The sequence below is a fragment of the Perca flavescens genome, chromosome 12 (assembly GCF_004354835.1).
Source record: "Perca flavescens isolate YP-PL-M2 chromosome 12, PFLA_1.0, whole genome shotgun sequence".
Classification (NCBI taxonomy): domain Eukaryota; kingdom Metazoa; phylum Chordata; class Actinopteri; order Perciformes; family Percidae; genus Perca; species Perca flavescens.
In genome coordinates, this window is record NC_041342.1 from 16162030 (window position 1) to 16178073 (window position 16044).

A 16044-nucleotide genomic window follows, 5' to 3' on the forward strand; every position below is an offset into this window, starting at 1 on the left:
TCTTTTATCGCCTTGAATTATATTTGAATTGCTTTTTTATTTAATCTTTGCACTTTGCAATCTTTGTTTTCTTTTCTTTTCTGTATCAAAGAGTTGAGACACTTGACCCGAGAGTACACATAATTCATTTTTGTCTGTATTGTGTTTGAAGAGTCAGTATCTGCAACGCCACACTGTTGCACCAACAGTACTTTGACTGATTGTGACAGTCACCTTGAACAGCTGTTGTTGTACTGAACATTCAAACCAACAGGTGGAGCTGTGTCTTTCTTTTTGAGTCACGGAAGATCCACTATGATCCATATCATACCACTTTTGATGAGATTCCTTAATAATGTAAGACATTTTAAACATGCAGTGATAGCCTATTTGATGAAGTATGCGTGCTGTGGAGAAAGTTGGCATAATGTGACATCGAGGTATGTGTTTAAATTATAAGAATGCCCCTTATGACTATTACATCTTCAAAACTGCCTAATACATCTGTATGAGAAATAGATGGCACCACAGAGCCTGTAGCAAAATATAAACAGTATTTGGATATTGATGACCTGTGGTTTTGAATCTCAAACATCCACCTGTAATCTGTTCTAAGATATAAAGTTGTACCTAAACATGGAGTATTTTGGAGTTATTGAGGATAAACTCAAAAAGGAATACATTAAAAGCCCACATTGCAGTCTGTGTGGATACATGCGCGTCCACGTGCGCGTATGTGTGAAAAGTGTGAATGTGTAGGCCTACATGGGATTGCCTTAATAGCTGCGTTCTTTATGACAATAAGAACTACTAAGAACAAATGATATCCCTACTGTTGGCTAATTGCAGTATCTACTTGGGTATCTTGCAGCAGGCATTTTTTTGTGGTTGCATAACTGTCAGGTAGGTTATTATAATTATGTGCACGTTGCGATTTTTTCCCCCTCCACCAAATCCAATCACACCCTCCCCCATCTCAAGTACAATTACGTGTTGGGTGACGTTTCAGCATGCGGAGGAGGGCGCTGGGCAGGGACCACTTGGACCAAAGAGGAGTTAACGCTATTTCATTTCAGCGCAGAATCAACGCATTGAAGGCAGCGGACCAGGGCGCCGAGCTGAAGCCTAGCCCATTGTCTCCTTCAGACAGAGCAACTAAGGAAAACGGCTTTGACCAAAACAGCGGTGTAGCCCATCAAATAGTGTTCAAGTGGTAGGCATTACGGGTTTGTAAGCCACAGAAAAAAGGGCCCTGGACAGATCTGGCCAATTACGGAAAATGAATCACAGTCAAGTTTTGATAATATGAACAAGAGCCGCGTTTTGTTGCAATTGGCGACCAACTATTGATGCTTCTGCGCCGATCGTTTTCCACACCATCAATTCGCGCGGACTTCTTTTGTTCGCATCGCTTGAATCCCAAATTCTAGCCTGCCTATTTGTGTTGCCGTTGTGAAAACGAGTTAGGCGCTCCAAAAGACAAAAAAAAAAAAACCGAGATGAATTTCCAGTCGAGCGTCCCAGTCTCGCAGCAGTCTCAGCCAGCCATGCCCACTCCAGGCACGGTCCCGGCGCCAGTCCCCGTCCCAGTGCCCCAGTCCATCCCGTCCCAGTTCGGATCCGGATCGTCTGCAGGCTCAGGGGCTGGCCAGTTCGGTTCGGGGACTGTTTCAGGCCAGGCTGCCCAACCTGGCTCAGCGGGCTCGCAGTTTGTTTTGTCCAACTCAGCGGCCATCAGAGCAGAGATCCATCGGTTCGAGTCTGTCCATCCGAACATTTACGCAATCTACGACCTGATCGAGCGCATCGATGACCTGGCCCTGCAGAACCAGATCCGAGAGCATGTAATCTCTATTGAAGGTGAGTAAGGGGGGGAATCATACTCGTCGTTTGGTGCTTTCTCACTCATTGAGGGCTGGGGGATAGGGTGGCGTGTCTGTTTTGAGGGGGGGTCTTCTTTTCCTTCCTTTTATGTACACATTGTCATGGGCGCATAGTAGCCTACAGTGTCAACAATCACACTTTGTCTGAGGTTGGGGGCGTAGCCGATCTCATAGTCCTGCTCAAGGAGTGAATTGCCCCCATACACTGCAGTGTTAACAATACAATGTTCAATTGCACTCACAAGAGGCAGCCTGTGCGATTGTAACGAGCTCTCAAAAAATGGCATCTGCTGTTCAATGGCATTTGCTAAAGGGAACACTGTTTTCACATCTCATGCACTACAGTCTGACCTTATTTTCATTTTGAACCCATCTCACTGGAGCAGAGGCAACCAATGTTAAGTCACATGTTGCATGAAACTAATCATTGCCTGAAACAATACAGAATATGCACACTCAGTTGTTACATAGGGTGCTGGAGAGAAGAAATGATGTACCATTAGAGATGGCATGAGGAACATCATTGAGTGTGTTACGGGTATATTCTTTGTCAAACTGGAGATCAAGTCCAAATGTGTTATTACCTGACCAGAGAAGGATGACCGTGACTGTAAACCAGCCAAATCAGCTTTTCAAATCCAAGTAGGATGATGCACTGTCTGAACGTCTTAAATTATGGTAACAGTTTCTGGTGTGTTTCTCCCTGCTACTTACCCACCATGTGTCCAATCAATGGCTGACACAGCAGTCAGTGTACTGTCCATCAAAGCCAGCTGTCAGGGGTCTGGAGGAGTATTACAGCAACTGTCTGAATGCGCTCACACCACTGGTTCATACTGTCTTTGGTAGCATTATCATGATTCAGATTTGTATACATATTGTGTTAATGCAGCTTTAAGGAAAATATTGCTGGTTGGGTTTAATCTATGGTGATATACCAATATTTCACAGTTATCAACAGACCTCAGGATTGTCAGATTGTCAGAGATGATCTTAACAATATTTATCTGAATATGCAGTCAACACTGAACATGCTTGAGGATATTCCATGTTACATGCCAATGACACAGCAGGCAGGGACAGATTTTGTTTGGCTTTTGCTGATTTTTAAATAATGTTTTTGAGTTTTGACATTTCATTTAAACAGGTCATGCAGTGTCCGTGGGTTTAGGACAGATCAGAATGAAAATGAAAGTCATCCTCATGTGAAAATAAGCAATCAACCAGTGGGTTTTAGTTCATCCTTTCGAGGAGAGGATGATTTACCTGGAGCCTTTGCGATTGTTGCATACTTTTCTCAATGAAGGCATGTCTTTACCCTGTATCTTTATATGACAGCACTGGAGCCCTTTTATGAGTTATCTCTAAGATGTGCCTCTCAAAAACAGAAAGATTATTGCCTGTATTATAAAAAAAAAAAAAAAATCTGTTTTGAAATTGTTTGTTTCTTTTTCCTAAAAGATGAGCAAACACTTTAACGCAAGGAAAACTCCATCAGCTTCCAGAGTTAGGTGTCATACGTTCAAAAAACACTAGGAGTAATTTTGTGATGTTGAACTTCACTTTTATTGTGGACTCATTCTCCTTCTACCGTTGTGTCGACTTCAGTTACATCATTTTTTTCCCCAGAATGCCCTTTAACAATGCTCAGAAAAAATAATGTTAGCATTTAGCTAGCTAACTAGCTAACAGTTGATGAATAATAATATAATAATGTTGGCACTGCTATTATGAATAGTGAGCCATGTCTGAAGGCCAATGTATCATTTTTTTGTTTTTTTTTAAAGATTTTTTTTGGGGCCTTTCTGCCTTTTAATCAAAAGGACAGCTAGGTGAGAAATGGGAGAGAGAGGAAGAAGACATGCGGGAAATTGTCACACGTCGGACTCGAACACCGGACCTCTGCGTCGAGGCATAAGCCTCTCAGTATATGTGCGCCCGCTCTACCCACCGAGCCAATCCGGCCACCAATGTATCTTTTTTTATTGTTCTCCAAACAAGACATATGGACTGTATTATTATCTACTGTGGCTTCTGTTGGTGCAGAAATGGGTCTTTCTGGGACATCTTCCTCACAGTTTCTCACTGTGTGATTGTTGAACATTAGCACAAAGATTAGAAAAAAGCCCTTACTTTCTGAGTCTGAAGTGACGCATGCTAAACCTGATGGTTATTGTTGATGTTTGAGATTAGAAATCTCTCAGTAGGATGTCCCATCATCTGTATTCTGCTGGGTATCCTTGGGAATAAAAACAAAACGGTGATATTTGTGGCATTGTGTCCACACCTGCAGGCTAATACAAAATGTTACACTGGGAAATGTTTAACCCCAAAGTAAAACTCCACTGCTGAACAACAGAACAGGGGCAGGAATGTCGTTTATTTATGAATCTGTTTAGCACATTGTTAACCTGCTTGGGTTAAATGTCGACGTTATGTAGAATGGTGTTGAATTGATATTTCTAAACATACACCATATGTCTGAAGGCATAATAGATTTTGGTGTCCTTCCCACAAAAAAACATTGCATTAGCTTTGATGTACATTCTGGTGCGTTTTCATCCTGTTAAATGAGATGCAGTTGCCTTAATAACTGACTTTGAAGAGCTGCAACTGGAGACATTGGCCGACTTGTCTTCACCTGCACTGTCGAACTGCAGAGCTGTTCCTCTTCAATCTTGCATCATTGCAGAGGCTGTTGCTAAGGAACCAGGGGCTCATGCATTTAGCTGAAAATGCTGAAGAAAAAGTGAATATAAATTACAGCCCTTACAAAATGAATTCCCATCTTACTTGGATGTCCCTGTCGTTTTGTTGATTAATAAGATCTTTTATATGATGTTGACACACCATGCTGGTTTGTGTGTGTGTGTTTTTTTGTGCCTCATATTGTTTCTTTTGCAGTAATTGATATTCAGGGTGCTGCTTGGTTTCTGTGCAATCATATTGCAATTCAAAACAAATTCTCTTGTCTTTTTTTATAACAATGGTTCGTGAGTACAGGACTGATAATGAAGCTGATCTATATTAGACAAGCATGTTATTGATGATGACCAGACCAGAAAATGGGCATGCACAATGGCTGTGCAAAAATATAGAGGAATGCTAAGTGGTTGGCATGTGATTCACAGTTAATTCAAGTGTTTAAAAGGTTTTGCTAATAATCCAAGAGGCTTGGAGAAGCGTGGCAGGGTAATCTGTTTCGGGGCCCCAGGGCAAACATTTACTGATGGGCCCCTGTTGCCTCTAATTTCCCCATTAGGTACAGTGCTCACAGCACACTATACTGTAGATGGCAGCTTCATTATATTTTGCACAGAGGCCCAGAAACCAACCAGTACCACTGGAATACTACCTGCCTGAAGCTTTCCATGTCAGTTTGTGGTTATTTAATCAAACCCTTCCCAAACAAATTTAAAGTAATCAAATTGTCTAAAACCAATTAATGCACAGTGAAGCTGGCACATTTGGGGACCCAGGGGCAGTTGCCCACTTTGCCTGGTTGGACATCACAGTCACAAAACGTCTCTGATCTGTGACCTGAATGATTGAGAACCTATATTGCCATAATGCTAAAATGACTGAAAAATCTCCAGGATTAGATGGTGGGGTTGCTCGAGTGGCTAACCGGTGCTTTATCAATCAAGCTAAACTGAAAAGAGCAATTCCCTGGAACAATTTGGCCTAATCCATAAACCGTTTTCAATGGCTGTGTCAAGTGTCTTTAATCTGGGAAAAAGTCAAGGACTGGGCTTCATTTCCATGTTATCAACCAGCTCATAGACCCGCTTTGTAACGGCAAATAAAACAAAGTGTAATTATATGCAATCTGATAAAAAGTAAGGTTTCATTAGGTCTATATTAGCCTCATAAGTAGCAACTTTTTCATTAACAGCCAAATCTGTTAATTCTATTGACTGCCTTGTTAATGATCTCATTTAAACTGGCCAGTCTTCTTGCCATTGGCCATCTTTAAGCCTCACCGTGAAGTGACATTGATGATGCTGATGAAGTTTGTTGCAGACAAAAGATTGAAGCTGTCAGCCAACAACATCCAACTGAGTATTGCACCACAGTGGTGATGTACTGATACCAGGTTAAACTCCATCCAGTCACATATTGTCAAAGGGAGAAAAATTCCAGTAGAGAAGCTGTTCATCTACATCACCAGTGTTGTACAACATGTACTGCGTATGACTGGACAAAACAGTTTCTGGCCCTTAGACATTGGATGTCCTTGCTGCATAATTAATTGCTTGAAATAGCAGATTGATTCATTTATTCAGAGGAACAAACTAATATTATTTAATTGTGGTTATTACAGACTCAAAACTAGATTACACCTTGAACCTTGAACTATAGTTGGAGCCTGGATGTGGTTGGGGATTTGATTGGGGGAAATAAATACGTGAGCGTTTGTAAATAGAATAAAATCCAGATCACTGAGATGTGTAGACAGCTGCAGAGATGGTATCTGTACTGTGATTCCAGTTTTATTTTTAGCTATTAATATCAATGTGTAGGAGTGTTCCAGTTCCATTAACAATACTATGTCCTGGGAATAGTTTTCTTTGGGTGTATGTTCTGACTGCTACTCTAATTTATATTCTTATCACACTTGCATTATGCTCTTTAGATTTTCTACAGACGTTCTGTAGTTAATTGAAAAGACGTGGATGTATAGCTACAGAACAAAACACTTACAGACTGTGATATAGCAAAAACAGCACAGGTCAGTGATGGACAGGGTGCCGTAAATGTTTGAGTCCTTTCTACTTTTTTGGCCTTAAAGTGACATCAGACTTTCTCAACAGCAGGTTATGATTTTTGACCTGTGTATTTTGAGGAGGTTTCCTTTAGCCAAGTTTTATGTTACATTGCTGTATTGATGTTCTCTTGTACCTTGAGCAATAACCATTGCAAAAGCTCACACTGACATCCATTTTTCAACTGACAGTCCAATGTCAGAACAAGCACAGTCACCTAAACCCACTGCTGCTTAAGAGGGGGTGCTTGGGATTTCAAGAAAGGACTAATAAGCCTGCACAATGGGACATCGTGTGCTCAGACAGCTATTGGGATGACACAGAGATACAAAAAGCACACAGACTGAACCCTCACAGCTCTCTGTGGGCATTGTGTGGCACCTAAGCAGCTATCTGGAACACACTGCATCTCTCTTGTAGGCAGTTGCCAAGGAGAGTGAAGCAGAGTGCTCATCTGCTAATCACAAACAGAGAATGATGATAATGCATCTTTCTATTGCTGCTGAAGCAGGATTTATTTCCTTATGACCAGTGAGATGTAAAACACTGAACTTGAATCTTAACACTGTTTTCGTTGACTGCATGCTGTCATGATGTAGCAGGAGTTATGTATAATACAGCCTTTGTAGTATAATTCACGAATCATGATGGAAATACAGTATATTGTCCTGATTAATAATCATTCATTAAACATGAAACACAGGCGGGGTTTACAGAGGTTTTCCAAAGAGTTGTAACAGTTTAAAGCTGGTAAAAGGGGTTTGAATTTGAGGTGCTGTGGTTACAGTTGTCACTGTTAGCCATCTGTGTCAGGGAAAATTCCGCTGCTGTTTCTGGCATGTGCAATTGTTACAATTTGCTCATTATATTTCAAAACCATAACTGTTAATATAGATTAGAAACTGTTATAGTTAGAAATGTCAGTCAATACCACCAGCTGCATATAAATATAAATTGCTGTTAATGTGGAATGCTGGTGTTTATAGAGTATCCCAGTAAGTATTTACTAGTTGTAGATCTTGTGCCTAAATAAAACCTTACATAAATACATCTGTTAAGCTGGAATAGGCCTTTTCCTTCATTTTTGAATGAATATGTACTTAGTCACAACCAAAGCCTAGGGTAAAAGCTTAAGATTGGTATCTTTAGAAATGTCTTGATACTAATTATAGTCCCATTATTCTGAGGCATCTGTCTATTTATCGACCACCTTAAATGTCTAGCTTCTTCTTCTGAGCAGCATTACGTGGAAATAAAAACCTTTTTATGCGTCATATTTGCAATAGAAATAGGCCTGAACCCCCTTAACAAATTCGTTAATACATTTACATTTTTATTAAATGATCAAAAGGATTTGCCATTCTAAAGGAATAGTTAGACATCTTGGGAAATAGCTTATTAATTTACTTAGTGAGAGTTAGATAAGAATATTGATACCACTGCCATGTCTGTCTGTTAAAGGATCTATTGGCAGAAATGGAATAATAGAAATACCTGTTTTCATTAGTGTATACTCACGTGAAACTAAGAATCATTGTTTGTGTTGGTCCTCTTCCACGTATCCCGCCAAATTGCATGTTTCTACAGTAGTACAGAACGGACAAACCAAACACTGGCCCTTTCGCGTTACTTGAAGGCCACCGTAGGTTCTACTTCACACTTGGAAAGGAAGGGGTAATCAGAGAGGTATTCAGTTGGTTGCATCCTTCAACCTCACCACTAGATGCTATTAAATCCTACACACTGCTCCTTTAAGTATGGAGCTGAAGCCAGAAGGTGATTAGCCTAGCTTAGCATAAAGACTGGAAGTAGGAGGAAATGGCTAGCCCCCTTCCTGTTACAACAGTTGACTCACTTAAAACCTCAAATTGTCATTTTTACGTATCTGTTTGCGTATGGGTTAATGTTGTGTTAATTAGTGAGATTTAGTGGTTGTAATTTTGAACCTCTGGACAAAGCCAGGCTAACTGTTTTTCCCTGCTTCCAGGCTTTATGCTAAGCTAAACTAGCATGAAGCCTGCTTGGCTCTAGCTCTATTCTTAATGCAAAGACATAAGAGTAGTATCATTCTTCTCTAACTCTTGGCATTGTTGGCAAGATGACGAATAACTGTATTTCCAAAAACTGTTTCTTTATATCAATTGTAATTTCTTTTTAGAAAATCTGGCATTCTTTGCCTTTTCAAGACAGAACCAAGTGTTAGAAGTGCAATACTGGAATTGAACTTGGGATGTCGTTGTAAATGGCATGCGTCTTAGACTGATGGACCGCTAGGAAGTCTGTTATTTTCAGTGAATATTTCTAAAAAATTAAGAAAAACACGGATTACCCAGAAAATGTGTCTTTAGGAAAAGAGAGAGTTCCTTTTGCTATATGCCTCATATTTCAGAGGTCTACAACACCACTGTCAAGATTTCAGTTGCGCCTTTTTGATGTGTTGTAACACAGATTAATCCGAACACCTGAATGCAGCTCTCATGTCAATTCGCCCAAGCATGCATTGATAAAAGTATAAGCTTCTTTTTGATTTCCCATTCATTTGAAGACATTGTCAGATCCTCCGTAGCATCTGTAACAACTGAAGCACCTCTGTGTTGAGCGTGGCAAGTATCAGGTTTCGGCCCTGTTTAATCTTTGAGGGTCATTGTTTAAAAAAACACTTCACGTCACGTTTACATCACAGGGTTATTCTCGGGAGTATAGTAGTGATAGACTTTACCCCTAACAGACGCACACCAGATAACAGGGTCCCACATGCCTCACTCTCAAAAGACTCCCTGTTTAGTGACCAGCCAATAAAGTTTCTCTCATCTGCAGCTTCAGAACGCTCATTCCATCCCCATTGAAATGCATTTTAACACTGCACCCGACTCTTGACCGTGGGTCAGCAGAGATGAGCTGAACTGGTGAGCTGTAAACAGAGCCTCGGTCTGAAGGCCTGGGAGGTCTGCGGGGTCAGAGTGCCATTTCTGCATCAGCCCTGCTGTCCTCTCTCTGCTGCAGCACCATAGCATTGGCTTATTGAATGTGACGCTATCCTCTACAGCAGAATGTCCTCCATTGTGCTATTGAACAAAGGCTCTCTCTCTCCCATTGATGGACAGCTAATTTTTTTCTTGTGTTCTGAATGTGGAGGGGTGGGGGTGAGCTGGTCAGGTTTTTTTTTTTTTTTATAGGAAAATTTAGAGTATCGAAATCTCTTATGAACAGAAAATAGAGGGTTGTTTTTTCTGTCTTATTCTGACCTTGTTATCGGGTAGTGTCGAGTAGTTTGGATCTAATGTTTTATTGAAGGGCCATTAAGTTTCTGGGCTCAGTCCATTTTGATTCACTGGGTTTTCAATGCAGAATAAGTGAGTGTTTGTCACAACCATACATGAATCTGTGGTTGTTCAGCATTACGCAGCTTCATTAGATTTAGATGAAAGCAAGAGGAAAAAACTATCAGAATTTCTGGGGATATATGGTGATGTAATATGGATGATGTTCTCTTTCTGCTGCAAGAACATTGTGAAGTTATTTATAACTAGTATGGTCAACTGAGAGGATGACATCCTCTCAGTTGACCATACTAGTTAACATGCGGTGATGATACAAACATGCTGCAATAATATACAATGAATCCCTAAATTCACCATAGTATGCACCACCATAGTATTTTTAAGCCATCTAAGTAGAACTGAACCAATTAGTTGATTATCAGACACATTATTTGCAAATACTTTAATAATCAATTGATTGATTGAGTCATTATAAGCAAAAGTACAAAACATTCACTTTTTCCAGCCACTCAGTTGTGAGAATGTGTGGGTTTTCTTTGTCTTGAGTGATAATAAGTGTTGGTCAGACAAAACAAGCAATTTGAAGAGCTTTCATAATTTCCTCTAATAACATTTTCTTGTTTGTTTGTTTTTTACGGCTGAGACTGCGGACAATTAAATTTGCCATAGGCTCTTGTTTTTTTCTTCTTCAATTTGTGCATCATCCATATCCTATGGTGGAAGTGCTCATGTTTCCTGCCAGTGGGGTAGGGCTGGAAGCAGATGGCTGCTGACAGAGGAAGGGGTTTGGAAAGCCTTGAGTGAGCAACAGATGGAAAAGCACATATGCCTCCAAGTCCTCTCAGCCTGCCAGCAGTCCCGTGACTAACTGTGGGAAGATTCTGGCCTCATCCAGGTTGGGGATGGATAGAGGATCATAGTAAAGAATAAAGTGCCCTTAGAATAGAAATGGTTATCTGACACCAGTTTGTCTCTGGAATTTAACTGTTGGAGGATTCAGATATCTTTTAATTGGGAATGAATGTGGCAAAGAATAAGCCTGGACCGCAGGAGCCTTTTTTTTTATACAGTATAATACTGCTAAGAAAAGCAAGCAATTATCTTGTTTTAGTTAGCCAGTTATTTAGGAAAAGAGGCTCAGTTGCCTTTGAAGAGAAATCTCATACAGGGACTTTTCTGGCCCTTGGGGAGCACATTTTCTTCAATAAAGAGGAAAATGCCGGATACAGGAAGTGTGGCCTACACAATGTGAGGCCATAATGCTGCCCAATATGACAACATACACTATTGTAGCTATGGCTTTGGTGTTAGAAGTCAGTTACTCCTGCTTTTGGAGAGCAGTGTAATTGAGAACACGCAGACTATTTAAATGTTCCAGGGCTGGTGAAACTTAATGTAATTCCCTTAACAGCTCAGGGACATGTCACAGTTTTTCTGCGTCAATCTTCAAGGACGTGCTTCAAGTTAGTTTGTTTCTGCATGAGTTTGGTGGAGTCATTCATGAAACTACTTCTCTGTTTAACAAGTCCCCCCACCCCCACCCCCCACCCATGAAAATCATATCTTACTAAAAATTACATTTAAACCAGTTTTTTAGTTTTTAGTTAGTTCTGTTATACTTATTTTTGGGGTAAGGGTAGAATCATGTGGTGTGTTTCTAGTAGTTAAGGCTAGATGTGTGTATGCAGCAGATTGACATTTGCTCTCATACTTGGCTGTAAATAGATTATCCTTTCTGTACTTCTCAGTTTATTTTCATTACTGACTGCACTACTTTTCTGAGGTTAGCCCTCTTGTCAGTACAGCTTGTTTAACATATGCCAGCTGAGCGTTATCACCCAGGTCCTACATTCCTTTTGTAGATGTCACTGTTTTGATGGTGTTGTGGCATGTCCTCTGGCCTTGTGCTTGCTGCCTTCAAAGGACTCACTCAGGCAACATGCCAGGTGCTTGTTTTCCAGATTGTTTTGTTGCTGATTGCGGGAAAGGACATGTCATAGTTGTAAAAATGCTGCAATGGACAGTTGGTTTTGATAAAGTATGTGTCTATGTCTGCATCTGTTACTCAGCTTAGTTCTAGGTCTAGATATTTTGGTCACTTGTTTCGTGAATCATAACTTAACTCTGAGTGTTTGTTGTGAAGTGTTATTCTGTGGGAATCACTGAAGAGGGAATGTACTGTAATGTGACCCCCATTTACTGTTTATACCCCCGTTTCCTGCTTTCCCCACGACTGGAATAACCCAAAGTTGTTCCACTGCTGAATCCCCCCTGGCCATGACCCAGGACTCATGTCATGTGGTGGGGTATGCGAACTGCATGTACAACAACCCCTCTAGGAACACAATCACAGTTCCCATTTTGGACCTGACGTCTGAGTAATGGACATCAGCTCCAAGCTGTAAAGACTTACTCCCTGTGGCACTCCTTGACTGAATGTCTTCCACTTGTTTCAAGTCTGAGTTTGTATTTGTTTTCCTTATGTGATTCAGAGATTTATATTTGAATGGACCCTATGGACCCCTATCAGTGGTGCATAGACCAGATGCTGCCTGTAACTGATAACTGCAATATTAATGAGAAAATACTTAAAAAATTGTGGAACATTTTAAAGTCTGAAAATTGTGTTTCCATTTTGCAAATTATGACTTGTGGCGAGCAGAAATCAAAATCCTAATGCATTATACCCCTATGGTTTTAGGGGTCTTAGTTTATCATTGTACACTAAGCCTTAATTTTCCAACTTTTCCAGAGGCAAAATGGTTAATATCTCTTTGTGTGTAGGGTGTTTAATGACTGCACTGCTGCAGTATTTGCATACATACAGTATGCATAAATCTTGAAAAAAGAGTGCGAGGAGTGTTGCCCATTGTTAAAAAAAAGTGGAGCCTCTAGCAACCGTACAGCACATTTATCTCAAGGTTGGTCCAAAATTATAGCAGGCCACAACCTGCCAGGACACAAGAGGCAAACCGCAAACATGAGAAGGCAAAAGTGAATAAAATCTGAAGAAATCATTCAGAAGAGTCATATTCTTAATAGCCTGCCAGTTAGGAGCGATAATACTATGGACATTTGGAAGAAAAAGGCTACCAGAATGCTCCAGTGTGTTTGCCAAGCACCATTTGGTCTTCTTTTCTTTAAATGCAGTGTTTCTGATATGAGACAGTGCTGTAAACTGAGTGGCTCTGTGTGAACGGACACTCTGCAGTGCTCATTTGATATAAGCTGTTCAGAGTCTTGCTCCGGGCTGTGTCAGTGCAGCTTCTCAACAGCTCTGGTTTGGATGATGAGATTTTCCTCATTGAGGAGTCTGGCGTGAAAAGTGCAGTGTTCAGCAGCCTGACGCTGTTCTCAAAAAATGAGCTCTCCCTCGATTTTGTGTTCGCGTACTGGAATAAACTACTGGCCTCTAATGAAATACTGTACAGCTAAAAAGGAGGAATTATGACACTTGTGTTGCCATACACTACATCTCAGGCCCTGTGGTGCTCTTGGGCCCATTCTGTTGTGAAATTGGACCAACTGGTGTCTAGAGATGCACCCTGCTGATGTGTTAAAACATAGTGAGCCATTTGTATCCATTTTGCAAGACATTTACAGGACATGTATTTCCCCAGGAAATTGGTTTCTTAGCAGCACCGTGCTATTGACTGGCAGGGCTCTGTGTTTATCCAGTTACAAGTACTTGCACAAAAAATATGTTTAAAGCGAGGGATAACTCACATTGCTAATGTTTGTGTAGGGCCTCTCTATTCACACCTCTAAATTGTGGCTTTTCACATATTTGGCTTCAAGAGAACCTCCACTCCAAAAAAGGTATCTTTTGTTGTGTCAAAATCTGGCATGAAATCTGGCCCCGGTGGCCTAAAAAAAAACAACGTAGCAGCTAATGTAGGCACAAGCTAATTCAAAGCTACATTTTGTCTGTTTACATGATCAAACAAATCTTCCTGTGGTCTATTCATGCCAATAGGGCTTTTAGTAAATAGGACCCTACGTTTAGTGGGCTGGCGAGGGAGAGCTTGAGCACGATTAGTGGTCCACTTTCAAAAGACAATCCTTTTGGCCACACTCACCCTCATGGATTGTCAGATGTCACGTTTGGGTAAGAGCTCTGGTGATGCATCTCCATCGGTGGCTGAGTGAAGTGCAGATCTGACGGTGGATGGGTAGGCAGTAGCATGTGTTATGTAACACAAGTAGGTGGCTGGAGTAGATCTGCGTGAGTGTGTTTGTGGTGTGCATGTGGTACTCTCTGGATGTGTAAATTTCCCCACACACAGACCTTTGCCCCTGACCTTGATTGGTGTCTGAGTGCAATACTCTGGGGAGATGGATGTAATGGGAGTTTCGGTTTATGGTGGGGTAGGATCAAGGTATTTGGAGCGGTGTTATGTTGTGACAGAGGGTCAGAAATTAGGGTTGTGGGGTTGAGTTGCCAGTGTAGTGTCTCTTAACACTCTTGTCTGGCAGAATCAATCTATACCACTTTCTAGGATTGTAACCTGTCTGGGCCCCTTTACACAAGCTTTAAACAGCTTACCAGGGTGTCCTATTTCACATATCTTCATTATGTTTCATGATTGCACTTTATTTTTTTGTGAATAAATTAGAGATTTACCGATTACAACTTTCTAGGCCGATTCCGATTTTCTTTGAGTTAGGCCAGATACCGATTTTAGCTGATTCTGATTTCATTTTTTCTAACCACTTTACAGCACACACAAATATTTATTTTCTATCTTTTCTTTAATAGAACATTTTGCACAGAACATAGAACATTTTTTGAACAGATAATGGATCACTTTAAAATAGAACTATATAAATGGGAAATTCACACATCTAAAGTGCAATGTTAGAACCATTTCCTTCTTTTCACATCCAATATCCAACTAAAAAAATGTGATTTTGGTTTTTGGTGTCGTCCCTCCACGCCCTACTTTTTCCTTGCAGGTGTTGCATATTGCAAACTTGTTATCTTCTGCACACACGCTGAAGAATTTTCAAACAGCTGACATGTTGCAGGTTAATTCACGTGGTTCCCTACATGTGCGAGAATAGCGCAGACACGCGCTTCACACCGCGAGCGGGTACGTGCGACACACGCCGGAAAAGTTGAGAGAAAGGAAAAGAGACTGTGCTGTCGCGTCCGTGTGTGCGTGTGTCCTTGAGAACTGTAACTCGTATAACTTATGTTGTCAGTTAATTGTAGCATTGACTGGAATGAAATCGGCATATGTCAGACTGACCTGCCTGTCCCCGGTCATGCCCGACACATGAAAACCGGCCAATTCCGGTCACCGGCCGGTCTATTGGTGCATCTCTAGAATAAATTGAACCTTGAACCTCCTTTTCTTTTTACTCCATCCTCTCACTATCTCTATAGCCGCTGTGCAGATAATTGTAATTGCCAGCTAGCTTAGACTTCTTTGTTTGTAGCTGGTCTGGGACTAGACATCCCTATTTCTGAAAAGGAAGGGATCAGATCTCATCAGATAGAGTCCCCAAAGGCGGGTCGACCTGAGGTTATCTGAGCGTGAGCTACTGGTGTGGTATATTTGGATAGATGGGATAATTCAGCACAGTATTTGTTGCTTTAATTTTCTGGTACATGCATCTTGTTGATCTCAATGTCTAAAAACACATCTAGTTACTTGACTGCAGGAGAAACAGAGCAAGCTATTATATGATGCACCGTGTGCATTAACTGGTACTGATGACTCATTGAAAATTCTTCTGGTTGCATATGATCCATGCTGAGCAATGCAACACCTCAGCCTGCACTGACTCAAGGACGGGGACCGCAACTGCAAAGCCAAACATGGAGTGGTTTTTGATGACTATGAGTTATTGGACATAGAGTCCAACCAAGAAGAAGCACTACACACGTTTATTTTTCCTCAACATGGAAGCAGTTCGGCTTGTTTGGTTGTTTCCACAATGTACTGTAGCTTTACTTGACAGTCCTGGTTAATTTGTCCTCTTGTGTCCATCTGGAGAAAATAACACCCACTCTAACCAACATTTGATTCGTTGCTTATGAAGATCTCTATGGAGGAGATTTTTTTTCATATGTTACCCAATATATATCACGCTCTGCCAATTTTTGCAGTAGAGAAGCAAAGTTTACTT

The 16044-nt window shown here is 40.9% G+C and overlaps 1 protein-coding gene across 1 annotated transcript in view; it reads left to right on the plus strand.

The window, feature by feature from the left end:
* Window positions 1-1006: 1006 nt before the first annotated feature.
* The window catches only part of agap3 (ArfGAP with GTPase domain, ankyrin repeat and PH domain 3), a 124660-nt gene continuing 109622 nt past the window's right edge, over window positions 1007-16044 (plus strand). The window contains exon 1 of the mRNA XM_028592637.1: window positions 1007-1839. Coding sequence (XP_028448438.1) covers window positions 1479-1839 — 361 coding nt within the window. The 5' untranslated portion in view covers window positions 1007-1478. The remainder of the gene's footprint in view (window positions 1840-16044) is intronic.